The 24,679-nt window shown below is 50.6% G+C and overlaps 2 protein-coding genes across 6 annotated transcripts; both read right to left on the reverse strand.

The window, feature by feature from the left end:
- Positions 1-75: 75 nt before the first annotated feature.
- DDOST (dolichyl-diphosphooligosaccharide--protein glycosyltransferase non-catalytic subunit) lies at positions 76-5,062 on the reverse strand. Its single transcript, XM_065696690.1, has 11 exons — positions 4,886-5,062; positions 4,421-4,531; positions 4,090-4,176; positions 3,604-3,707; positions 3,167-3,261; positions 2,719-2,812; positions 2,166-2,314; positions 1,069-1,216; positions 848-968; positions 635-741; positions 76-553 (listed from the first exon to the last, which is right to left on the reverse strand). The coding sequence occupies exons 1-11, from the start codon at positions 5,022-5,024 to the stop codon at positions 404-406; spliced, it is 1,305 nt and encodes a 434-aa protein (XP_065552762.1). The 5' UTR covers positions 5,025-5,062; the 3' UTR covers positions 76-403.
- A 225-nt stretch (positions 5,063-5,287) lies between these two features.
- Positions 5,288-24,547, reverse strand: KIF17 (kinesin family member 17). 5 transcript variants are annotated; one of them, XM_065696683.1, is made up of 14 exons: positions 23,824-24,547; positions 22,396-22,542; positions 21,900-22,001; positions 18,527-18,716; positions 15,222-15,674; positions 14,051-14,148; positions 12,951-13,098; positions 11,822-11,910; positions 11,583-11,707; positions 7,886-8,117; positions 6,163-6,421; positions 5,917-5,984; positions 5,644-5,764; positions 5,288-5,494 (listed from the first exon to the last, which is right to left on the reverse strand). In XM_065696683.1, the coding sequence occupies exons 1-14, from the start codon at positions 24,052-24,054 to the stop codon at positions 5,370-5,372; spliced, it is 2,388 nt and encodes a 795-aa protein (XP_065552755.1). In that variant the 5' UTR covers positions 24,055-24,547; the 3' UTR covers positions 5,288-5,369. The 5 variants fall into 5 exon arrangements, with proteins under 5 accessions (XP_065552755.1, XP_065552754.1, XP_065552753.1 ...); XM_065696682.1 differs by having other exon boundaries at positions 5,917-5,981; positions 11,538-11,707; XM_065696681.1 differs by having other exon boundaries at positions 5,288-5,491; positions 11,538-11,707.
- Between the last annotated feature and the right edge of the window lie 132 nt (positions 24,548-24,679).

The raw sequence follows: 24,679 nt of genomic DNA on the forward strand, positions 1-24,679 counted from the left end.
GGACACCCGGAGCTGGAGATGTGGGGACACGGCCAGAGCCCCACGTGGTGAATTCACTCAGCTCCCACCCGGGGAGACAGGAACAAGACTTTATTTTGGAAACGGGAGTTAATCTCAAACCAAATCCATTCCAACGGCAGCACGAGACAACGGTCACGAATCCATGAGGGAACAGTGCTGGAAGCATTGCGGTTCCAGGGCTGCAGACACTTTGGGGACAGACCGCCCCCCCTCCCCACATGGGATTTTCTTTACTATTAGTTCCTGCTCTGTGTAAAAATAAAAAGACCATAATGCAAATCCAGGGAGTGTCTGGCACCTACCAGTCCTCACACGGATACAACCAAAGGGCCTGAGTGCAGCCCAGTGCCAGGGAAGAGGCTCCTCTCCCTCCATGGGGAGCTCAGTCGGATTTCTCCTTCTCCTTCATGTGCAGGAAGACGATGCTGAACATGAAGAGACCGACCATCATGGAGAAGGCACCAGCATAGTACGGGTACGCGGAGGGGATGAACCGTTCATACTGCGTGTGCTGGAGGGGACGCACGGACACCTGGGAGGGGACAGAGCAGCCCTTCGAGTCCAGCACCCCATAAACTCGCCCCCCTGGGGGATTAATCCCCCCTGGGCTCACCTGGGTGGAGGAGTAGAGGTGGGTGTAACCCAGGCGGTTATAATCCACTTTGAACTGAAACACGCCGTAGACGTCCGGCAGCTTGAAGCGCACGCTGTACTTGCCGCCTGGGATAGAGACAGTGGTGACATTGAGGTGATGGTGACATTGAGGTGACAGCAGTGAGGGGTGGGACCGGACCCCTAGAAGGGCTGGGGCATTGAGGGAACCTACCATTCCTCTTCAGGAAGGTCCGCACGAAGGGATCAATGCGCACAAACTCCAGCTGAATGTCATCGCCATCAAAGGGGACCCACTTGCCATCAGAAAGCTTCTCGATGACAATGCTGTACTCCTGGAACAAACCCACAACAGGGGAAGTTAATGAGTGATGCCTGAAAATGAACCTCAGCCCATTATGAGTTCCTGTGCCCCTCCCAGGCGAGCAGCCGTACCACGAGGTCAGTGACAGTGTAGGCACTGGGAGGTGTGAGCTCCCCCACACGGTGGTGGGACACGGCTCCGACGCGCAGCACTCCCTCTTCCTTGAACACCCAGCGGGACAGGGCAATGGCCAGCTCGTAATTACCCGTCTGTGAGTACCTGTGGATGGAGGAATGCTGGGAAAGCACAGCAGCCATGCCCTAAAACCACACCATGTGCCAAAACCTGAACCATTAATAGATGTGAAAGCAACACAAAGAGATCCGGGGAGAAAGGAGGGAATTGTTTCCCAAAGCACTTTGTTTCAAAAGGCCAGAGGAATGCATCACCCTGATCACACCTGAGAAACTCCCAAGCAAACTATGGGATGGAGAACAACCCTGATGAGAAGCTTCCCCATAACCCAGTTTCAGTGTGTGCTTGAGCCCAGAACCCCCCATATGCTGGGCTGCACCCCCAGAGTGTGAGCTTCTGCTGCGCTCTGGGGAGACCCCCCCTGCAGCCCTGCTCCAGCTCTGGGGCAGCAGCACAAGAGGGACCTGGAGCTGCTGGAGCGAGGCCAGAGGAGGCCATGGAGATGCTGCGAGGGCTGGAGCAGCTCTGCTCTGGAGCCAGGCTGAGAGAGCTGGGCTGGGGCAGCCTGGACAAGAGAAGGCTCCTGAAGGGGAGACCTGAGAGCAGCTCCAGTGCCTAAAGGGGCTGCAGGAAACCTGGAGAGGGGCTTGGGACAAGGGCCTGTAGGGACAGGCCAAGGGGAATGGCTTGAACCTGCCCGAGGGGAGACTGAGCTGAGCTCTTAGGCAGAAGCTCTTCCCTGTGAGGGTGCTGAGGCGCTGGCACAGGGTGCCCAGAGAAGCTGTGGCTGCCCCATCCCTGGCAGTGCTCAAGGCCAGGTTGGACACAGAGGCTTGGAGCAAGCTGCTCCAGTGGAAGGGGTCCCTGCCCGTGGCAGGGATTGGAGCTGGATGGGCTTTAAGGTCCCTTCCAACCCAAACCATTCCATGGTTCTATGGTTTAATTAAAGCTTTCCACTATGAACATGAATATTTGCGGGATTTTCTTCATTAAACAGCTCCCCAAATACTCCTCAGCCAGGGAGCCAACATACCTCTTGGAGCCAGGAGTAGCTTTCTGCACAGCAGAATTGAAGAAGGCATCACTAAAGAAATCCAAGGATCCACTGAAAACCACACGGGCGTTGTTCCGGGCCTGGAGTCCAGCGATCAGAAGCGTGTTCTTCCCCACTGCATGTGGGTACTGGAAAGGAACGTGTTTAGGAGGGAGTTTAGCGCATGTGGGGATGATTAAAGAAGAGTTAATCTTGGTTTGTGGTGGGGTGAGACAGTAGCTGGCACAGCCTGTGACTAAGGAGAAACCAAGAAGCTTGGAATAACCCAGTGCTAGGGTTCACAGCTCCTGGAACAGGACATGGAGAGGCGATTTGGTCGAGGCAGGGTTTTCTTTCATTGCTTCCCTCACACTGGATATATTGCCACCAACGGAAAGCCAAGAGGAAGATTCCCACCAGGGCATTGTCAGAAAGCAGACAACAGCCTGAGCCTTTCCAGCAGATGAAACACTCGGGTATGTTCCCAAGTAGCTGAAATCTGAGGGACTTGATCGTAGAAGCTCAAAAGAAGAGAAGCAGTAACAGAACGTACCTGAGTAATGGGTTTATCTGGGAAGAAGGAGTAAGAGGTGGAAGAGCCAGTCAGGATATCCAGCACCAGTGGGTTGTCAGGATCAGCCACCATCCTTGCAGGGAGAGGCACAGTGAGCAGCACAAAGTCACTCTGGGACCCCCCCAGAGGGACATGCAGCCACCACCTCAGGTACCCAACTGCCCTCAGATGCGGCAAGGCAGAGCTTGCACACACACAGAAATTAAGTATTTCCACAAGATAGCCAGTCAAGCCTTGGTGATTTATGTTAAGAAACATTCCTAATTCACGGAATGAGCTGCTCTGGAGACTTTATTATCATCTGAAACCAAAACATGGCTCTGTTAAGAGTCAGAGATGCTCACCCTAGGTTTACTTTGCAGCACATCCGTGTTATCACTCTGCTTCCCCAACCACCAGCACCTCCTCTCCCTCCCACTTGACTCACCCAACTCCTCGGAACAGGATAGGGTTCAGTGCTGCTCTCCCCACAATGGTGGGGGCCTTCAGGAGGTTTTCCGTGTCTGCAACTATGAGTGTGTGCTAGGAGAAACAGGAGAGAGAACAGTGTCACTGTGGTGCAGGGCAGGAGGGTTCATGTCAGGCTCTCATGGCTTCTCGTTGGATGGGGCTTGGAGCAAGCTGCTCCAGTGGAAGGTGCCCCTGCCCATGGCAGGGGATTGGAACTGGATGAGCTTTAAGGTCCCTTCCAACCCAAACCACACCATGATTCTATGATTATTTATGACTTTCCTGGGAGGAAGGTGGGAGAGCAGAAAACAGATGGAGGAAAAAAGGGAAAACAAGGACAGAAGATTCATCCCTAAACCTTTACACAACAGTTCTAATTAAAAATACCCAAATAATCACAGCAAACCGATGTACCTGGCCTGGGTCGGATATATCATAGTTGTGATGGTCAATGACAGCTGTCCTCTCCTCATCAAACTCAATCCCACACTCGCTGCCCAGCTCTCGCAGTGGGTCACCTGAAGGACAAAGCAGATTCTCTGTTACGCAGCGTGTTCAGGACGTGATGACAGTCTCAGCATTCAAAATAAAGAGTAAATTCAGCTCAGAGCCATGCATTCTGCACTCCACAAGCCAAACCCTGAGGAGCAACACAACCTCCTTGTTGGTAAATCCCTGCAGCTAAATCCCTGTTAAAATGGCAGTAAAAGCTGTTTATCACCCCCTTCCTCACAGTACAAACCTTCACAATGAGAAACTGTTTTCATACCATTTTTGCTGCAAGAACTCACAGAACGACAAATAAGCTATTTGTTCACTGCAGAGCATAAGCAGCAGAGGTGCCTATTACAAGGAGTGGCTGAAACACCCCAATTAGCTCTGGTGAACGTTTGCACTCACCGATGTCTGAGCTGGCGGCGACGAGGACGCTGCCACCACCATCAATGAAGGCAGTGATGGTCTCCACATTGATGTTTCCACCAAAATCTGAAAGCACACACTGGAAATTCATAAGCAACTCTCAGAAATAACACCACAGCAGAATGAAACCACAGCAAAACACCAAATCATTTCTCTCACGGCTGAAAGAACCTCTGCTAAATGCCTTGGCTGCATCAGCACTTTGCTACTGACACAAAGGATAACATCCAAAGCATAAGATTTGATTAAAAATCACAGAACAGTTGGAAATCCCCTTCAAAACCGCACCCAAAAGCCCTCTGGTATTTACCTTCTATGGAGGGTGAGAAGATGATCAAGTTGTCATACAGAAACTCTCCGTATTTAATCAGGGACAGGCCAGCATCATCCGCCGTGCGGAAGGTGAGATCGAAGCCCCTGTCTGCAGCCACGACACAACATCCAACAATGTAGTGCGTCACAACACTGACACATAAAGCAACAAAGCAGCATCAAGATCCTAAGGTTTATTTCCCCAGTAAACAGCCGTGTTTGGGGGGAAGTGGGTTTGGAGCTCTATGAGAGCACCACTGGCGTGCTCCCACATAAAACTAAGTGGGACCAATCCCCCGGAGAGCCGCTTTGTTGCAAGGGGCTGACACGCACCAAGCGGGGACCCGGAACCCAGGCAGGAGCGCAGGAACACCTCCCTCAGCCCCCTCCTCATCCTCACCAGGGGACCCCGTTCTCCTCCCTCAGCCCGGCGCGGGGTCCCCAGCCGCGCCCCGAGCCCTACCCGCGAGGCTGCGGAAGAAGAGCGAGTGCGTGTCGCGGAGGTTGCTGTTCTCCAGCAGCACCAGGGTGCGCGGCCCCCCCTCAGCGCCGGCCGCCGCCACCCCCAGGAGCCAGCACAGGCAGAGCACGGCCAGCGCCATCTTGCTCCCCGGTACCAAGCTTCCCCCGGAAGCGGGCGAGAGAGGGCAGCCAATCAGAAAGGGAGCCGCGCTCACAACGGCCAATCAGCGACAGACAACTCGTCGCCGCCGGCCAATCAGCGGGGCGCCGTCAGGACCCCCGCACGGCCACCGTAGCAGCCCGGCAGCGATGGCGGAGCGCAGTAAACGACCTCGCATGGCGGTGTCAGACTGGTTTATTGCGGCGGCGAGGGTACAGGGTGCGAGAGGCCATGGCGACAGCGAGCTCACCTGTGTCCCGCACCCAAGAGCGTTTTGGTGCAAAACCGCAGAGATTTGGCGTCTTCCACGTCAGCAGCGGGGGGGTCAGAGGCGGTGGCCGCCGGAACCCTTCTTGCTCTTGGTGGTGGCAGTGGTGGGAGCGAAAACCAGGGCCTGGAGGCGAAAGGGTCGGGGCCGGGCACGCAGGGTCCCCTCGGGCCCCGGGGCTGCTGCGGGAGGAGGGAAGAGGCCTGGTGGGCATTGCCCTTGTGGGACACAGAAACGGCCCGGTCCTGCCCCTGTTGAATCAAGGCAGCTGGGCCAAAGAGCTTTCCCTCAAAGGTGAAGTGAGGAAAGCAAAGGGGAAGTCGGGGGTTACCTCGGGTTGGGGTCGGGTTGGGGTGCAGGATCTCGCTGGTGCGCCGTGGTCGGAAGTAGTTGGAGGCAACAGTCTCGCTGTCACTCCTGTCGAGCACCAGCTTGTAGCGGTCTTCCTCGGGCTGCAGGTGGGAAACAGCATCATCAGCACCAAGCCCTGAGCTAGCACATGGGTTGTGTGGCTTGGGAATGGGGCAAAGGTGGCCAAACACCATGATGGGAATGGGGCAAAATGGTAAAACACGATGGGAAAGGAAGAAGGAATGTGCCATACCGCTGGCTCTCTGCTCTCAGCCAAGGGGCTGTCATGGGAAGGTCTGGATGGCGGCAGGGCTGGAACTGCTGCAAGAGGAGACCGGTGTTAAAGGCTCAGCTAAAGCTCTCCTGCTCCAGCACCACTCCCTGACCACAAGGCTCCGAGATTCCCAAAGGGTCCATGTCTTACACAAACTTTCTAGACAGACTCTGTATACAAGGGAGATTTCAGAACCCAGCAGCAGCATCAGGACACTCCTGTTACCTGCAGGCAAGTGGATTTTGTGGATGACGGGCTCTGGAATTTTCCAGCAGCCGGATTCCTCATCCCAGATGGATTCACGCTTGATCCTCTCCAGGTTGCTGTAGTTGCAGTCACGTCGGACAAGCAACTGCACCTGATCCAGCAGCTGTTGGCAGAGCATCAGGTCTCTCTCCAGGCGGCGGATGGTGCTCAGGTAATCAATCTTTTCCAGTTCAAACTCCAACTGCAGGTCTTTGATCTCAGTCTCAGCAGCTTGTAGCTGGGATGTAAAATAAATCATTGGGGTTATAAAGGACAGAGCACAGGGATTTGTCAGGTGGAGGGATGGAGGCACACATGAAAAGGCTTTAATATTTAGGATTTAAAAATTGGGATGAGATTTGGGTGGAGAGGTTATTCCACATTGGATTTAACAAAGATTTCTCAAGTTTCTCCACAGAGTCAAGTCTTTGAGTTCATAGAATTATAGAACAGTTAGGGTTGGAAAGGACCTTAAGCTCATCCAGTTCCAACCCCCCTGCCATGGGCAGGGACACCTCACAGTAAACCATGGCACCCAATGCTCTGTCCAACCTGGCCTTGAGCACTGCCAGGGATGGAGCATTCACAGCTTCCCTGGGCAACCCATCCCAGTGCCTCAGCACCCTTTCAGTAAAGAACTTCTTCCCTTATTTCCAGCCTGAGCTTTCCCTGTTTCAGTTTTAACCCATCACCCCTTGTCCCATCACTACAGTCCCTGAAGAGTCCCTCTCCAGCATCCTTGTAGACCCCTTCAGACACTGGAAGCTGCTCTGAGGTCTCCACACAGCCTTCTCTTCTTCAGGCTGAACAGCCCCAGTGTTCTCAGCCTGTCTCCATACAGGGATAAGAAACCCTCAGAAGTTCCTAGCACTGATGGAAAAGGAAAATATTTCTTAGGAAATATTTCTTTGATTACCTAAATACCGAAATAAAGCAAGTTCTTAACTTGCAGGTTTAGCACTGTGCATACACATGAACACAGAGTTTATCTGGAACCTCCTCGGGTTCTGCCTCGTCAGAGCAAACCTGATATGCTAAAATTTAAGAGCATTGCTTTAGTATTTACTTATTTTATATTTATGTTTCATCCCGCACCCTTGAGCACTTTTGATGGGGTAATTCCTTCCTGCAATGAGCTGATGAGAACAGAAGGAAGCTGTGCAATAGATCACGCATGTCTGCAGAGGGAGTTGCATCCTCTCATCACCAGACATCATAGTCATAGAATCACAAATTGGTTTGGGTTGGAAGGGACCTTAAAGCTCCTCCAGCTCCAACCCCTGCCACGGGCAGGGACCCCTTCCACTGGAGCAGCTTGCTCCAAGCCCCTGTGTCCAACCTGGCCTTGAGCACTGCCAGGGATGGGGCAGCCACAGCTTCTCTGGGCACCCTGTGCCAGTGCCTCAGCACCCTCACAGGGAAGAGCTGCTGCCTAATCATCCTCCACACAGTGTGACACACTGAGACCAGCCTTTAAAATGGGTGGGATTTGGGGTTTCACCAACCTAATTCACTGCCCTGAGGGCTGCTGCATCTGGGATTTCATAGCAACATGTGCAAACGGCCATATAGGGACTAACATATGTGGAATATGCACAGCCAGCATCACTTCATAACATGCTGACCTAAAACAACTCCTTAGCCTAAAGAGAAAGTACACAGAGGGTGAAAGAGATGAGAAGGACAGCAGGGGGCTGCTCACCCTTCTCTGCATCTTCTCCAGAAGCCTGTTCTTGGCTCGAACCTCCTCGTGGATGGAGTCATAGACATTGAGCAGCACCCAGTCGCTGCTGTCCTCGGTCGCCTGCTGCAACGCAGCCACCAGCTGCATGCGCCGCTCATCCGCATATCTCTTCCGACGCTTGCGTTTCTCCTTGAGGTCCTTATTTTTTGCTTGCTCCCCCCCTACTACCTGTTGCTCCAGCACCTGCAGCCTGAGAAAGGGAAACACTGCCCTCAGGAATGCGTGTCCTCAGCTGGATGATGTTTGGGAAGCTGCAGTGCAGAAAATAGTGGTGTCTGATGAGATTTGCTGCCTTGAGTAACCGCAGCAAATCCCACTCTCATTTTGGTTTATGAGAAACTGAACGTGACCGAGGTTCAGTGTGTGCTTGCAGCCCAGAAGCCACCTGTGAGCTGGGCTGCATCACCAACAGCTTGGTTGATCCTGCCCCTCTGCTGCACTCTGGGGAGATCCCTGTTACAGCACTGTGTGCAGTTCTGGTGTCCTCAGCATAAGGAGGACATAGAGCTGTTGGAGCAAGGGGCTGGAGCACTTCCCATATGGAGACAGGCTGAGAACATTGGGGCTGTTCAGCCTGGAGAAGAGAAGCTGTGTGGAGACCTCAGAGCAGCTTCCAGTGTCTGAAGGGGGCTACAAGGATGCTGGAGAGGGACTCTTCAGGGACTGTAGTGATAGGACAAGGAGTGATGGGTTCAAACTGAAACAGGGGAAGTTCAGGCTGGAGATAAGGAAGAAGTTCTGTACTGTTAGGGTGCTGAGGCACTGGTACAGGGTGCCCAGAGAAGCTGTGGCTGCCCCATCCCTGGCAGTGTTCAAGGCCAGGCTGGACACAGGGGCTTGGAGCAAGCTGCTCCGGTGGAAGGTGTCCCTGCCTGTGGCAGGGGTTGGAGCTGGATGAGCTTTAAGGTCCCTTCAGCCCAAACCAGTCTGGAATTCTGATTCTGTTAACAGTTTCTCTGGCTCCAAGGCAAAACACATTACTCCACGCACCTCTGCTGACAATTATGTCTGGAAATTTGTATCTGCACACAGAGGATTCTTTTCAAAAATCCTGTTTCCTAAAATGTATATTTAAATTATTATTATTGAAATGCATATTGATATGTTCATACATTTCAGTTCTTCTTTCTTGTTTCCAAAGACTCTAAAAGCAAGCCAAAATGGTTTTTGAGCACTCCCAGGGACGGTGACTCCAGCCCTGCCCTGGGCAGCCTGTTCCAATGCCTGAGCACCCTCTGGGGCAGCAATTGTTCCTCAGCTCCATCTAAACCTGCCCTGGTGCAGCGTGAGGCCGGTTCCTCTTGTCCCATCCCTTGTTCCTTGGGAGCAGAGCCCAGCCCCTCCTGGCTCCATCCTCCTGTCAGGCACTTGTAGGGAGCCATCAGGTCCCCCCTGAGCCTTCTCTTCTCCAGACTGAATCCCCCAGGTCTCTCAGCCGTTCCCCGTCACACTTGTGCTCCAGGCCCTGCACCAGCTCCGTTCCCTTTTCTGGCTCCGCTCCAGCCCCTCAATGTCTCTCCTGTAGTGAGGGGCCCAGAGCTGAACACAGGATTCAAAGAGCGGCCTCACCAGTGCCCAGTGCAGGGGCACAGTCACTGCTCTGGCCGGTGCAGTGGTGCTGATCCAGGCCAGGATGCTGGGGGCTTCCTGGCTGCCTGGGCACAAGCTGCTCATGTTCAGCTCCATCAATCAGCACCTCCAGCTCCTTTCCCATGAGCAGTTTCCAGACACTCTTCCCCAAGCCTGGAGCATTGCAGGGAGTTGTTGTGGCCCAAGTGCAGGATCCAGCACTTTGCCTTGTTGAACCTCATCCCATTGGCAACAGCCCATGGATCCAGCCTGTCCAGATCCCTCTGCAGAGCCTCCTGCCCTCCAGCAGATCAACACTCCTACCTAGCCTGGTGTCATCTGCAAACTCACTGAGGGTGCACTCAATCCCCTCATCCAGATCATCAGTGAAAATATTAAACAACACTGGCCCTACCACCGAGCCCTGAGGGACACCACTAGTGTCTGGTCACCAACTAGATGTGAGACCATTTACCACCACTTCTTGGGCTCTCCCAGCTAGCCAGTTTTCAACCCAGTTGGCAGCCACAAACCCATGTTTGAAATCAAATTCTTCTCATGTCCCTGAATGCTCTGACATGGAAATAAAGCCGTACTCCAGAGCTGCTCTTTGTCTGCACAGGGACCTGAAACAGAGCAGACAGCTCAGCTTGGCCAGTGCTGTCCAATCAGACAAAAGCCCACTGCTGATCAAACCTCTTCTGATAGTAACCTCTTAATCATCTTCAAACCATCCACCGGAGGTAGCCTGCTATTGTACTTTACCGTGCTTGCTGAGTAGCCTTTAGTTTCTTTTGCTTAATAACCGATTGAATCCTTACCGAGTACCCGAGCTCTCCCAGCCAGCTTGATGTGCAATGCTTTTAACAGACAGCTTTGCTAATCCCCACTCCTGCAGAACCAAACCCTCCTGCTTCATCTGCACAGAGCTCTGGTGTTAACAGCAGAATTAGAAAAGCATTTTCCACTTCTTTGTTACAAAAAAGAACGCCGCGATAGAACTATTAGAGTCACAACACCCTTTTCTTTGGAGAGCTCTCCACTGACAGACAGAATTGCCCTCAAATTACAGACACTGCTACTGGAGATTTCTTAATAGCTCCTTTTTCTAGCTGGGAGAGCCCCAACAGGGTGAACTTGCACCACAGGAGCTCACGGTAAAGCTGAAAGACTGGTTAAACCCCACAGAACTGTTCAAACTCAAACTCTATCATCTACAATCTATCTTATAAGTATTTCTAATTTTAATATAATTCCACAGAATGGATTAAAAGAGAGCTGTTAGCAGAATTTCCTTAAAGCATGTATTTCTGAACCAGCCCTAAACCCCCATGCTGTGTCAGTGTGCTGTGTTGTATTCTGGAAGGAATTCTAAAGGAATTCTCTCAAGATGCCTCTTGCCCAGAGGAAAATCTTCAAGACAGGATACCCCTGAGATGGGCCAAGCATGAGTCTTAAGCCTCATGCTTGAGAGGTGCCCCTAAAATGTGATGATTGGGAAATTTTAGTGTCAGTTGTGGCTGAGGTTTTGCAAACACTGTCAGGTGCAGGACTTAGAGGCAGAAGCGACCCCAGTGACAAGACAACATGGCGGAGAACACGCTCCCCTCCTTCTGCTTCCAGACACAGCAAGCAGCAGAGCCTTACTTCTACTGGCATTGGACAGCTCAAGAACCCTTTCCAAGAGGAAGAGGAGTCTGCCCCCAAAGCCTCTTTGGACACTTAAGTTCTGTCAGTGACCACCACCTCATAAATTACACCTGCAGAATGCCAGAGAAGGAAGACACCTCCCTGCCCACCAATCCAGGAAGGCTCAGCAGGAAAGCACGCTTGTTTGCTTCCTCAGCTGCTGACACAGACATCTCCAGACCTTTTCTCTCATAATTCTGGCACTTGGCATCATGGAATGCTGCAGCTAACAGCTATTTATCTGCCCAAATAGGACAAAGTTAATTTTGGGGTAAAGAACACGTATCTGCCTGGTTTTGAGAGCTGAAGCTCAACAGTTGTAACATGGGGGAAGAACAGGGCTGCCTCTCACCTGCATGCCCAGGAGGCAGTTAGCAGTGCTGCCATAGTCACTGACCTGGCAAGAACCTGCTGCTGGTCCGCAGGCAGGGCCATCCCCTCAGCAGTGACAGCCACCCCTGTGGCAGGACTCCTCCTGCTCACACCACTAGTGTCTTGGACAGCCTGAGGTGCTGCTGAGTCCTAAGGACAAGAGGAAACCAAAAGCCACAGCTCTGAAAAGAGCGAGCACCAGAGCATTGGCATCACCCACTCAGGTTTATTCAACCTGGTGAGGAGAAGAAGCCTGAGGGGTACCTGGACTGATGCTGGTTCTTTATCTACTGCAGCAACAGTGTCTTTGGGCAAAGGTGGCTCATCAGGAGCAGTTTCAGTCCTTGCGGCAGCTGAAGAGTAAAAAAGGAAATACCCACCATGTCAGTCACAAGCACTGCAAAATTGAGCATAAAACCTGGGAAAACATCACATAAAGTCTTCACCAAGCGCTAGAAACATTGTGTCTGGAAGGAAAAGGTCTGTTATTTACCTTCTTATGCTGGTCAGTAAAAGCCATCAGGGTTTTTATATATCCAGAGGACATATCAGGGTAGAAACACAGGGGCTGGGAGAACCTGGATCCTTGTGGTTGCACACAAATAACACCCTTCTATTTCAGAGTCTGGGAAGTGGCACTTTTTTAGTCAGATGGGGGGGGGGGGGAACCTCTCACCTTAGGGAGTGATAGCATCAGAAATGAAGGATGTATGTTCAGGAATGAATATTGGGTGGTAAGTGCTGTACAAGCACATTGCAAGACGTGCACTGAGGCACTGCGGAAGTGTAAATGGCAAGCAGAAATGAAAAGGAGAGCTGGCAGCAGTTTATAGGTATGTGAGAGGCATATCCACCCTCCAGCAGAGTGATGGTGGTGATATTCACCAGGAGACCAAGGGCTGCATCCCATTTACATGCAATGGAATAGACTGCAGCAGCCACCCTCAGCTTGGGTGTGTGAGTTGTGCAAAGCCAATGGGATCAGGACAGAGCAGTGCCTGCCAAGACCAGTCACCCCTGCAGCTCAAACCCCTGCTCCAGAGAAACCTGCCCTCAGGCAGAAGAAACTCACAGCTACACAGGCAAAAGAAATCAGATTTCATCACCTCAAGGATTACCGGCAGGGCCAGGCTAGTCCTGACAGGGAAAAGAAGTCAGAGAAGTTGGGAAGAGGACAAAGCTGGGACAGTCTTAATGGAGAGCTGGAGTTACCACTCCTGCTGTTGATAAGGACAGGCTGAGAGCAGGGACTGCAGTTATAGGGGGTGGCACTTGCTGCAGTAGCAATCGTTGCCACTTGAAAGTGGCTGCGCCAGATTTGACTTTGCAAAAGCAGCTCCTCCCTAAAGCAGGAGGGAACCCTCAGCCTGGCTCACACCCTTCACATCCACACCTGCTTCCTTCCTGAGGTTCTCCTCCAGAGCAGACAGCTTGAGATCATAGTGAGCCCTCAGGCTACTGATGTCCTCCTCCAGGCGGGCACGGGATGCCTGCTCTGCTTCATAGCTAGCCTTTAGCTGGGCCAGTCTCTTGTCGTACTCCTGAAAGGCACAGCACAGAGCTTAGGCACTGTACACAAGGTCCCATTGAGGTCACAGTCATGTCCATCCCAGTAAAACTTTCCCATCATAGATTCATTGACTTTTACTGTGATTTAAGTCACCACAGCAGTGATGGAAGGGGACTAATTAGCCCTAGAAACCACTGTCTTGGGCAGATGTGGTGCCCTGGAAGGAGCTCTGTAAAGAGCAAGGAGTTAGTTTTATTTCCTTCTGGCCCCCAACTCCTTATTCTTCCTTCTGCTCCATATCCCTTCTTTATCTTCACCCTTGTACTGATCTTAACATCTTTGACTACTGCTTTCCTCCTCCCCATTTCTCCCTCGTCTGAAAGGAAGAATCTAAGTTTCGCTTCAAAAATTCTTCTTGGGAATCCATTCTAATTCATCTCAGAGAGGTGGGAACAATGCTGAGAGAAAACAGCATTGTAAACAAGGCCTCCATCAGCAAAAGTTCTGTCTATAGGAGACCAAAATAGCATCACAGAATCCTAGAATGGTTTGGGTTGGAAGGAACCTAAACATCACCCAGTTCCAGCCCCCTGCCATGGGGAGGGACACCTTCCGCTAGAGCAGCTTGCTCTTATGTCCAACCTGGCCTTGAGCACTGCCAGGGATGGGGCAGCCACAGCTTCTCTGGGCACCCTGTGCCAGCGCCTCAGCACCCTCACAGGGAAGAGCTTGTGCCTAAGAGCTCATCTCAATCTCCCCTCTGACAGGTTAAAGCCATTCCCCTTAGCCTGTCCCTACAGGCCCTTGTCCAAAGCCTCTCTCCAGCTTTCTTGTCAGTCCGCTAGGAAGAAATACAGGAAGAAGTAATATAGGAAGTTCTGAGAAGGCTGAACCACACAGCCCCACACCATACTTGCAATGATTATTATAAAACTCCACAAGCTTTAGTCAAATACACTACAGAATACTTCCTCGTGACTTACTTCTCTGATCAGCTGCTTCTCTGCTTCAAGATCTGCCTGGGGTTTGAAGAGGGGAGGTGACTTCACTGCCAGGTGAGCAGTCTCAGCATGCAGAAGCCCTGCAGAGCAAAGCAGAAATAAAAATCACTCCCAATTTCTGGGTGGGATTGTCTGTAGAATGCTGGAAACAGAACAAAGAATCTGGCTGCTGGCAAAGAACATCACAATCCGAGTGCTCCTTTAAACTGTGCTCATGTGCCAGCATCTGTGCTGCCAAAACACCCACTGGCCTGCGCCTCTGTAGGTGCAGGAGAGAAGGAGTCAGCATGGAGCAGAGCAGGAGAGGTGTAAGCTTTGGGTATATTAAAGTGAATATAAATCTAATCTCCTTCACAGAGTAAAAGGAGAGTCTTTTCCAGGGCTATGCTAACAGGTTTGGAAGATAAGAGGCACTGGCAAGGAGATGAAAGGTGCAAGGAGATTGCTTTTGTTCTTCACAGATGTTTCTGAAAGGTGGCAGAAAAGGGGAAAAAAAAATCTTAACAGTCTTACTGCTCTGCTTGAAGTTGCGCTTTTTTTCGTGGGGGTAATTCTCAAAAGGGGATCAGCTCCCTAAGAATGCTTTTATCACTTGGTTCCCAAATTTGCTACTCCTATTTTATAGCAAAGAGCATCTCTGACGCTGGGCTGAATCCTCAGTGGGAACACAGTGCTGCTCTCTGTCAGCAGCGACTAAAAGTCTTGTAGCACCAAAAATTCACAGCGTAGGAGAACAGGGGCTGAGTGCTAACTTTGAAAACATATATATATACACACATAAATATGGATACACACTTAATAAAGAATTTTACATTGCTATTTCTTTTACAGCTCATTTTTGCTCTGCCAGCTGAAACCTCTTCTCTTACTAACCAAATTCAATCCAGAATGAATGACCAAGAAGAATCAAGGATTTGAATCATGTCATTTTCTAACAGAATCAGTCATTATTGAAAATAGTGGATAATTGAGACGTTTTTTACCAGTGAGGTCGATTTGGCAACAGTGAAGGAAAAGTCCATTACCAGAATGAAGAACTCTTCCTCCAACAGGTAAGGGAAGGGTTGAGATGAAATCCAGTGAGCATTTTCATGTCAAACTCTTTTTCCTGACAAAGATAAAACATCTCTGCAGCCACCAAGGGCTCTCCTACCTGCCAAGTTATTCATGCCCATCTGTTCAGCTAGAATGGCCTTAAGCTTCTTAATCTCCTCCTGATACTCCCTCAGCAGAGTATCCTTGGGGTCCTCATTGATACAGGGCTTGTTCTTGATATTTTTGGCTCGATTAGCGTAGCGCAATGTACTGAGGCTCTCGTCATAGTTGTTATCAGCTGGAGATAAGCACGCAACCATCAGAGTCTTGGTGTTCCCCCCAAGGGAGTCCTGCAGCAGCCTGGTCAGCTTGGAGTCTCGGTAGGGGATGTGCTTACACTTGCCATCAACCAGGGCTGAGATGACATTGCCCAGAGCTGAGAGGGAGAGGTTGATTTTGATGGCCTCTTTGAGCTGCTCCCCCATGGCTCCGGTTTTTGACTGTCTCTCACTTCCTGCCAGATCCACTAAATTGAGTTTTGCAGCCCTGAGGTGGTCCAGCCCTTGCTCATCTGCACGAGAACAATTCCAGGTTAGGCTCTTCTTGAGAGGAAGCATCTTAATATGTTTTAGTGCTTCCTTGAACAAGATCTTGCAGAGTAAAAATTCATGCCCATTTTTACTCGCCCAGTGAGTTTGAACACACACACACACACACACACACACATCCTCCACATATTTCCACAGTGTTTAGAATTCCACACAAGTAACAAGGTCAGACCATGTTACTTTCAGCAAGAAATTGGGACTGTGCTCAGCCCGAACCACCTGGATGAGGAGACAGACCTCAGTGAGTAAAGAGACAGGCCCAGTGAGCTGGTGCCATTCCCACCATATGTTTTAAGGCAAGAGAAGACATGAGCTGAAGTTACAGCTGGCTCCCCAGCTCCGTATGTGCACACCTTACAAGTGTATGCCCAGGGGGGTTGTGGAGTCTCCTACACTGGAGATATTCAAGGCCCGCCTGGACAAGTTCCTGTGTGATGTACTGTAGGTTACCCTGCTCTTGTCGGGGGGGTTGGACTAGATGATCTTTTGAGGTCCCTTCCAACCCTTGGGATTCTGTGATTCTGTGTTTCTGTGATTCCTGACTTGCATTTTGAGGCTGGAATTATGTGTTGACACAAATTCCCTGTGATGGATGTCCAGTCGCTTTAGGAAGCCCTCAGTTTCACTGGCTAACTTAACTTTCCCAGCCTCATGCAGAGCAAAGAGTTGGACACACATTCCCGGATGCCAGACTACTGTTCTAAGCACTGTACCACACTCTTGGGTGTCCATATCCCAACCATTCCTTAGATTGCAGCCTAAATTCAAGGGAAGAGCTCCCTTAGTGATCCAAGCAGAGAAAGCATCAAGGTTTTAACCAAGTCCACCCTTTTCTGGACAGACTTTACAAATCCCAGCCTTGAATTGAGTCAGAGTTAAGATTTATGGCTGTGGACAATACCTAAACTTGAGCAATGAATAATCTGACGCATGGGGGAAAGTGAAAAGTTCACAGGTAAACACACACCACCACCACCACCACCACCCCCCAAAGACCCCTACATTTTATTGCCACAGGGTATTTCCCCACTTACAGCAATAGATTGTTAACTGTGGGACTTAACATTTGCCACTGAACAAACTTGTTTCACTCCAGATCTTTCTGGTGTGTCAAGACATGGGAGGACAGGAAAAAAATAGATGGAGCTGAAACAGAACACCTCTCACTATCTCTTCTGAGTGGACAATCACAAAAAGAGTTTCTGACCTTTTCCCTCCTTTCCCCAGTTTGTTATCACTGAGAGGCAATTAAAAAGCAGTTTTGGTTCCTGACAGCCCATGGTGACTGTTCGTTTCAGTCTTGGAGCTCAGTGTGTTGGTTTCCATGGTGTGACAAGGTCCCCAGGCTCTTGCTAAACCTGCAGCAGCCTCGAAGTCTTGTCTCATACTCACACAGCCCATTGCACAAGCACTGGCTATCATCCTTAATGAATCCTTAAGCACAAGGTGAAGGAATCAAACATCTGCTGCTCTTAACTGCAGCAAAAATACTGATGGTAACTTGCACATCTCAAACATCTGCAGCCAGAGAGCCTGGTATTTGCCATCATTCCTGAAGGTGGTACTTTAAAAATGAGCAATTTTAGTACACATCATTGCAAAGAGATCCTTTAAAACAGCAGCTCCCTGTAAATTATCATTTACTATAGGTTTAACTAGAAAACAAGTTTGAACTACTCCATGCACCTCTTCAAGAAGCCTAAAGATGACAACAAAAACACCAACCTCACTAGCTGTTTCAACTAATGATGACACAAGTGGAACCATCCAGTTACAGGGGTTGTGCCTGACCCCACAACTTTCTCTTCAGATATTCCAGCTGTCTCCTATTTAACTGCCAAACCAGCAAGTTTCCCACCTGCCATCCTGTTCCATGTAACAAGTTTTCAAAGCTTTAAATCAGAGAAATTCAAGCTAGATTAGGAGCCCTGCACCAATCTGGGACACAAGAGTGTAAATGTTTCTTTTTCCTTGTTAGGATTAAAGTTGGGGTTTTATGAACCACACAGTGCAGGGATTAGCATCCACTGGCTGTGCTAATTGAGAAACTCCTCCACACACACCACCCCCCCACCCCCCCTATTTTGGGTAGAGGAAAATGAGGTCTTGTCACCAACATCTGGAACCACAATTTAGGAAGACCTTGTGTAACATTCCCATGACTGAAACAGCTGAAGAAAACGAAGCCAAATTGTTTGCAGCCTCAGTGAGGTCAAGAGAGAATATAGGAGACTAAATCCTTTCTTAGTCCCAGAAAAAAACCCTTTTGATGTTTGTGTTCAGACCAAGCAAGGCAGCTAAAGAAACGTCAGTGGAAATGAGATACTTGAGAAAGGAAAATTATTCACTAAAACGTTATGAAGGGATTCTTTTATCCTGTCTTTAAAAGATGAGCCCTATGATTAAGCTCAGTGGAGGAACTGTTGCATGAAATGATATGACTTGCATTGCAAAGGAGAGCAGACGAGACAGGTAATGATAGAAGTTTCTCCAGTCATCGTATGGGCTGTGAGATTTAGCTCCCTTCACTGAAGAAAAAGGTTTAAGAAGATAAAGGAATGGAAATAGAATTAAATATGTTCCCAGTTTGAGTGTAAGACATTTCACTCCCAAGGGGGAATCAAGGAAAAGAAAAAGACTTTGGCTACTCAGCCATTTCACGCTGCGAAGAATGTCCACACCAGGGCACAATTCTGACATCTACCAGACCTAAAATCATTTAGGCTCTCAGTTTAGCTGTGGGGTGACTGGTCAGACCACACAGATTCTGTGCTCTGCCAGGCCCAGGCCTACCACAGCACATCCAGCTACCTACCTACGGTGCAGATCTCCATGTTGACAGTGAAGATGGCGTGGGACCGGGATGAGTCCTTATTCATGAGGGTGTAACCCACTGCACGGTTGCTGCAGCCCGTCTCCATGAGCTGCTCACACTGTACCACACTGTGCACAGTGTGCAGAGAGAGCCCCTTCACATACACCCCCTTCTCTGGGTGCTCCTTCAGCTGCGAACAGGGAACACAAGACAGGTTAGAACAAGACATACTGAGACTGCAGGAAGTCATGCTGGGAACTGGAAGCTCAAGGGCTATGGGAGATTTGCCTTTCAAGTTAAACAATGCTAAGGCAAAACCATATCTGACTGTCACTAAAAAGCTGTAGTATTTCTGAAGGAGGAATAAAACCAGATAAAAATAAGGAGCCTGTTTCATTGCTCTGCAGGGAAAAAGAATTAAAGTTTGCTGATTGATTCAGATATCTCCTGCCAGGCCATGAGAAACTCAGGTTCTCTGTGCTGAGCCGCCTTCTGCCTCCCCTGTTATTAAGCTGTGCATTTTAAAAGAGAACTGAAATGTTTTTCACCTATTACGGCAAAGACTCCAGTATCTCTTCACTCATAGGGAGCTTTTTTTAAAAGCAAAGCACAGATTCAGCAGTCACAGCCACTGTAGCTGGTGCTGTGCTGAACCCCTCCGCTCTGAGAGGGCGGCTTGATCCCGCTGACAAAACTCCCAAAGTCACACCCAGCACTCTCAGGATTCTTCTCCAGATAAGTTCATTTTTAAGATGCTCTAAAATCCTATTGAGGCACCCGGGTGGAGACAGAACAGTAAATACCAAACAGCAGCTTTTCAGCAATTACCAATCACGCGGAAGAAAAACTTCATCCCGCATCCAGTAAATGACTAAATGTTCCAAATCTTGTCTGACCCATCAAACCTACATAAAACACCCAAAACAATTGGGATCCTGCACGCCCCCCTCCACACTCTGAATTTTAAAGGAGCTGGATTCATTTTCAACAGCTACATTACACCCCACATCTGCTGAGTTCATAACCAAGAGTCTATTTTTATGGTGGCAGCTGCGATATGGTTGTCATGACTTGGTGTCACAGAGTGATAGATGCTACATTTGGCAGTGTGACTCCCAGAGAAGAGCCCCAGATACCTGAGTAATGCACTTGCCACAAAAAGCTATGTAAAATAGAGTGTTTGCTGTTAAAAACTCTGCACAGAACTGAGTGGAAGTGCCTGGAAACTAAACCAGGCAGGATTTTAGCCTTGTTTTAAAGTTGTGCCTGGCCTGAATGAACCCAGTCACAGAATCACAGTGTTCATACACTGTGACTTTTGCCTGTGCTATAGGAGAACCCTATGGCTGGCCCAGCTGTATTTGAGGATGCCACAGAGTCTCTGAGGAGCAGCCAACAGAGGACACAGCTGTTTAGTTCCACCACAGATTGACAGGGGCATTTCCTTACAGAGCTCTCTAAAATCTACTCTTCACATGGTTTCATACCACAGGGGGTGACTGTGGGCTTCAGAATCATCAGTCATTAATGTTAAAAGGCAAAAGAGCAATCAGAAATGGGACTCTGGAAGAGAACTGTGAGACACAGGACATCACAAACACAGCTACAGGCTGGGTGGAGACTGGATGGAGAGCAGCCCTGAGGAGAAGGATGGTGGTTGGTGAGAGGCTCCCACGACCTGGCTTCAGTGAGGGCTTGAATCTAGAACCCCCCCATGTTCTGGGCTGCCCCCACAGAGCATGAGTAGCAGCTCAGGGAGGGGATCCTGCCCCTCTGCTGCACTCTGGGGAGACCACCCCCCTGCAGTCCAGATCCAACAGCACAAGAGGGATGTGGAGCTGTTGGAGAGAGGCCAGAGGAGGCCATGGAGATGCTGTGAGGGCTGGAGCAGCTCTGCTCTGGAGCCAGGCTGAGAGAGCTGGGCTGGGGCAGCCTGGAGAAGAGAAGGCTCCTGAAGGGGAGACCTTAGAGCAGCTCCAGTGCCTAAAGGGGTTCCAGGAATCCTGGAGAGGGGCTTGGGACAAGGGCATGTAGGGACAGGCCAAGGGGAATGGCTTGAACCTGCCCGAGGGGAGACTGAGCTGAGCTCTTAGGCACACATTCTTCTCTGTGAGGGTGCTGAGGCGCTGGCACAGGGTGCCCAGAGAAGCTGTGGCTGCCCCATCCCTGGCAGTGCTCAAGGCCAGGTTGGACACAGGGGCTTGGAGCAAGCTGCTCCAGTGGAAGGGGTCCCTGCCTGTGGCAGGGGTTGGAATTAGAGGAGCTTTGAAGTCCCTTACAACCCAAACCACTCTGTTATTCTCCGATTAATTCTATGATTCAGTGATACAGAAGAAAGCAGTGGGTCAGTCTGGCATTTCTTTCTCCACAGGACACAAGTCCCCTAATTACTGGGTGGAGGCAGCAACAGGCAGCTGCTGTTACCAGTGGGATGGTGTTTCCCTGGCAACTGTTCTGCCCAACTCCTGCCCTCCCAGTGCCAACTGCAGTCGTCATGGAAACCGGTGTCACTGCTGATGTGGAACAAAAGCTGGGAAACTGCAGCAAGCGCCTTCTGAACCAGCCAGTCCCCTTTTCCCACCCTCCCTTCCACACGCACAGGCCGAGCACACTTGGATCATGGAGCAAGAGAGGGGTTTGCCTCCTTTAAAGCTATGGTAAAACAATAGAACTGCCGCGGACGGTGGGTCCGTCACCATCTCCCGTGCAGCAGATGGTGCTAGTGCCTCGGGTTTCTTCACCAGGGCAGTCCTGCAGGGAAGGAAATTGGACAGGAGATCTGCAGCTCCCACCAGGAATACATGCAAAAAGATCTGCAAAGCCACTAAGAAGGAAAAATCAGCCCCTGCTTGGGATTTCAGGACTGTTTTCCCTCCTGTGTTCCTGGAAACAGCCTGCCTTCCCCATATGTGCCCATGGGGAACGATGTCTGCTGCATCTCCTCAAAGAAGGATCAGCCTTTTTTGTTTCAGACAGATAATGAGATCGTTCACAGCTACACTACATCAGATTTGTATGGCACAGAATCCTCCCGCTTTAGAAACAGCAATGAGAGGAAGAGATGAGGAAGAAATTGCCCCATCAGTACTTTATTCCATCCTTGTCCAGTAATGACTTTCACACTAAGCTACCGGCCACTATCCAGTCAGACAGACGGGACATGTCAGACTGGATCCTGTTCCTCCTGCCACTGAACCTTCACTAAAGTCCCTCAAAATCTCCTCTTGGCTTTCATATTCATCACTATGATTTCACAGTCTGGCATTCAGCTTCTGACAGAACATATTATTGCACTTCTATGAGACATTCACGATAACACTTACTTGAGGAAATTAAAGCACTTCCTAACTAAGACAAACTGACTCTGCCTCACCTCCAGCTTCTGCTTGGTATCAGCTCCTAGAAGGTCTCGTATGTCTTCATTGTAAATCTCCAGGTAGGAAGCTCTCATCAAGAACTTGGCATTTTCAGCACACTGCACCAAAGAGGAAGGATTTTCAGGTGAGGTTCTCCAAACGGAGGCAAGCAGGCAGCCCACGTTGCCCCTCAGTGCCAGCTGGGTGCCTTCAGCACTTCATCACATCTCTGCTGGCATTTCATTCCCAGGTGTAACCACTCCACACACTCACTATAGGGACTTCTGGTCCTTAAACACCTCAAGTGGGAGCCCATGAAGTCACAGAGATGAGGGTGCAGCTCATCTGACTATATAGGAGCCTCAGCTTTAGGAGAGGCAGCATACCCCAAAGCCTGGCCCCGTTCTTGCTGCTGAGTGCAATCAGCACTCGCTCCTCAGGGTATGACACAAGAAACATCTTGCTAGATATCATGCCATCTTACAACAGGACCTCTTTTATGTTGTTACCTACCTGCACACTCTCAAAAATGTGTTCAAATGCCCTGGGAATTATGCCTTTCTGTGCAGAAGGCTCCACAACTCCCTGCATGGTGAATGACTTCCCACTGCCAGTCTGGCCATAGGCAAATATGGTGCCATTGTAGCCTTCGGTGACACCCTGGAAATGGAGGACAATCAAACAGAAAATCCATTATCTTCACCCTTTGGTAACTGGAAATGCACTGTCCAGATTCAATCCCACCTCAAAAAAGGTATTTTAGGGGAAAAGCTGGAAATCAACATCGAACAACTCCTTGATCTTCACATGTCATCAGAGTATAACAGTTAAATAACACATTCTGCTAGCTTATAAATGGAAAACCTGCAGAAATGCAGGTGCTGAAAAGTGGAAGGGTAGTTGACAACACTTAGAATAGGAGAGTATTTTTGTCATAGGGCAGAAAAGTCTTGTGAAAACCAGAGACACAAATGGAATGCCAGAATAGGGTGGCCAAAGGGATGGTCTGTAGCTTAGAGCCGTTTTCACTTGGAGAGCTGGCTAAAAGAAAACCTCACCTTCACTTGTTCCTATTTCAGAGAAGCATCGGAGTAACCTTAGATATTTGGATTTCTTAAGGTTTAAATAAGAACCCCCCCAACTATTAGTCTAATAACATCCTGTTTCAGACCCTGCTTGTTCTCATGATCAGGAACTTCCATATTAAGAATACCATTAGCCATTTCATCCCTTCTTCTAACAAAATTGGATTCTCTGGGGGGCTTTTTCCCCCTTAACTGGTTCCTTCCTCACCCTGGCTGTTTGCCATGCAGCAAATGGATCCCCTCTCATTTTACTACTCTAAACCAGGCTGAGGTTCCCTGTCTTCAGTGAAAATATCCCTAAAGCCATCAGGAGTATCTTTTATTCCCTTCTTCCCACATCACCTTCAACTGCAGTTTCTAGCCAGCCACCATCTCTAGGGCCTGCTCAGGGGGTTCATCTTTCATGTAAACATCCGCCTAAAACAATTTAATGTAATTCTATCCTCAGTGCCCCTCTGGCTGCTGAAAAAGTTGTTTTCCTTCCCGATTTCCCAGCCCACTGCTGGGATGCTGTTTTGCCCACCCCAGGGTTGCAGCTCAACCTTCTGAAGCAGGAAACAGGGCTGTTACTGTCCATAAATCACACCAGCTGGGGGTCACCTATCCATGTGAAACTCCTCAACCCACGTCCTGAGCTGTGTGTTCATAGAATCATAGAATCAACCAGATTGCAAAAGACCTTTAAGCTCATCAATTCCAACCGTTCCTCAGCACTGCCAAGGCCACCACTAACCCATAGCACTGAGGGCCTCGTCTACACAGTGTGCGAACACTTCCAGGGACGGTGACTGCAGCCCTGCCCCGGGCAGCCTGTTCCTGTTGCCAGTGTGCGTGGCTTGCTTCAGGCACCACTCACCTCCACGAGCGGGTAGGCAATCTCATTGTAGATCTGCTCCGTGCTGTGCTCGTGGCAGTACGCCCCATCGAAGGTGAACTGCTTCGGGGGCTCACTGGCAGCAGCAGGGTTCTGGAGGAAGCACTGGCCCCGGGTGCTCTCCATGCTCACAACCGCCTTGCAGCGAAGAGCTCTCTCACGCACGTTCATGGGCCGGCAGCGCACGATCACCTTCACCGCCTCTGAGGCCATTTAGTCCTGGCCCGGCTCAACCCCACACGCGCTCACTTGAAGGGCCTGAGAGGGCCCAACCCCGAGGCCTGCACCCCTGCGAGCGGGGCAGCGCTCACCATGTACTGAGGGCACTAAGGGGACGGAGCCCCCCACAACTCGGCATGGGGAAGGAGGGGCAAGGAGGGCTGGGCGAGAACGGGAGGAAAGCTTGGGGCCGGGGGGCGGGCAGGGGTGAAGGGGAGACCCGGAACCAGCCTGAAGGGCAACCAGGGCAGGCGGGGGGAGGCTTTGGGAGGGGCAGCCTGAGGTAACTGGGGGGAACCCGGAGAAGCCCAGCGGGGACTGGGCGAGGCAAAACCTGAGGTGAGCCCGGAAGTGTCAGGAGGCAAAGCCTGCGGGAGCGGAGGGGACCCCGAGCCGGGCCGGGGCGCGCAGAAGGAGCCGGGCAGCGGAACCGGCCCGGGCCGAGCCCGGCTCTGAGGGGGAGCGACGGGAGCGCGGCCGGGCGCAATGCGCATGCGCGCAGCGACCCCACGCGGTTGCCACAGCGACCGAGAGACTTGGGGGGGGGGGGGGGGGGGAAACGACGGCAGCGCGGCTCGAGGCCACGTGACTGCGGGCGCGCGTGCCCGTGCGTGTGCAA

This window comes from Lathamus discolor, chromosome 16 (genome assembly GCF_037157495.1).
Source record: "Lathamus discolor isolate bLatDis1 chromosome 16, bLatDis1.hap1, whole genome shotgun sequence".
Lineage (NCBI taxonomy): Eukaryota > Metazoa > Chordata > Aves > Psittaciformes > Psittacidae > Lathamus > Lathamus discolor.

Coding starts and splice junctions, on each gene's coding strand:
- DDOST (XM_065696690.1), bottom strand. CDS start 5,024: ATGGCGCTGGCCGTGCTCTGCCTGTGCTGGCTCCTGGGGGTGGCGGCG. Junction 3,708..4,089: donor CGCCGCCAGCTCAGACATCG/GTGAGTGCAAAC, acceptor TTTGTCCTTCAG/GTGACCCACTGCGAGAGCTG. Junction 1,217..2,165: donor GCTACTCCTGGCTCCAAGAG/GTATGTTGGCTC, acceptor CTCCATCCACAG/GTACTCACAGACGGGTAATT.
- KIF17 (XM_065696680.1), bottom strand. CDS start 24,054: ATGGCCTCAGAGGCGGTGAAGGTGATCGTGCGCTGCCGGCCCATGAAC. Junction 18,717..21,899: donor ATACCAAGCAGAAGCTGGAG/GTGAGGCAGAGT, acceptor CCCTGTTCGCAG/CTGAAGGAGCACCCAGAGAA. Junction 11,911..12,950: donor GAACCTCAGGAAGGAAGCAG/GTGTGGATGTGA, acceptor TTTACTCTTCAG/CTGCCGCAAGGACTGAAACT.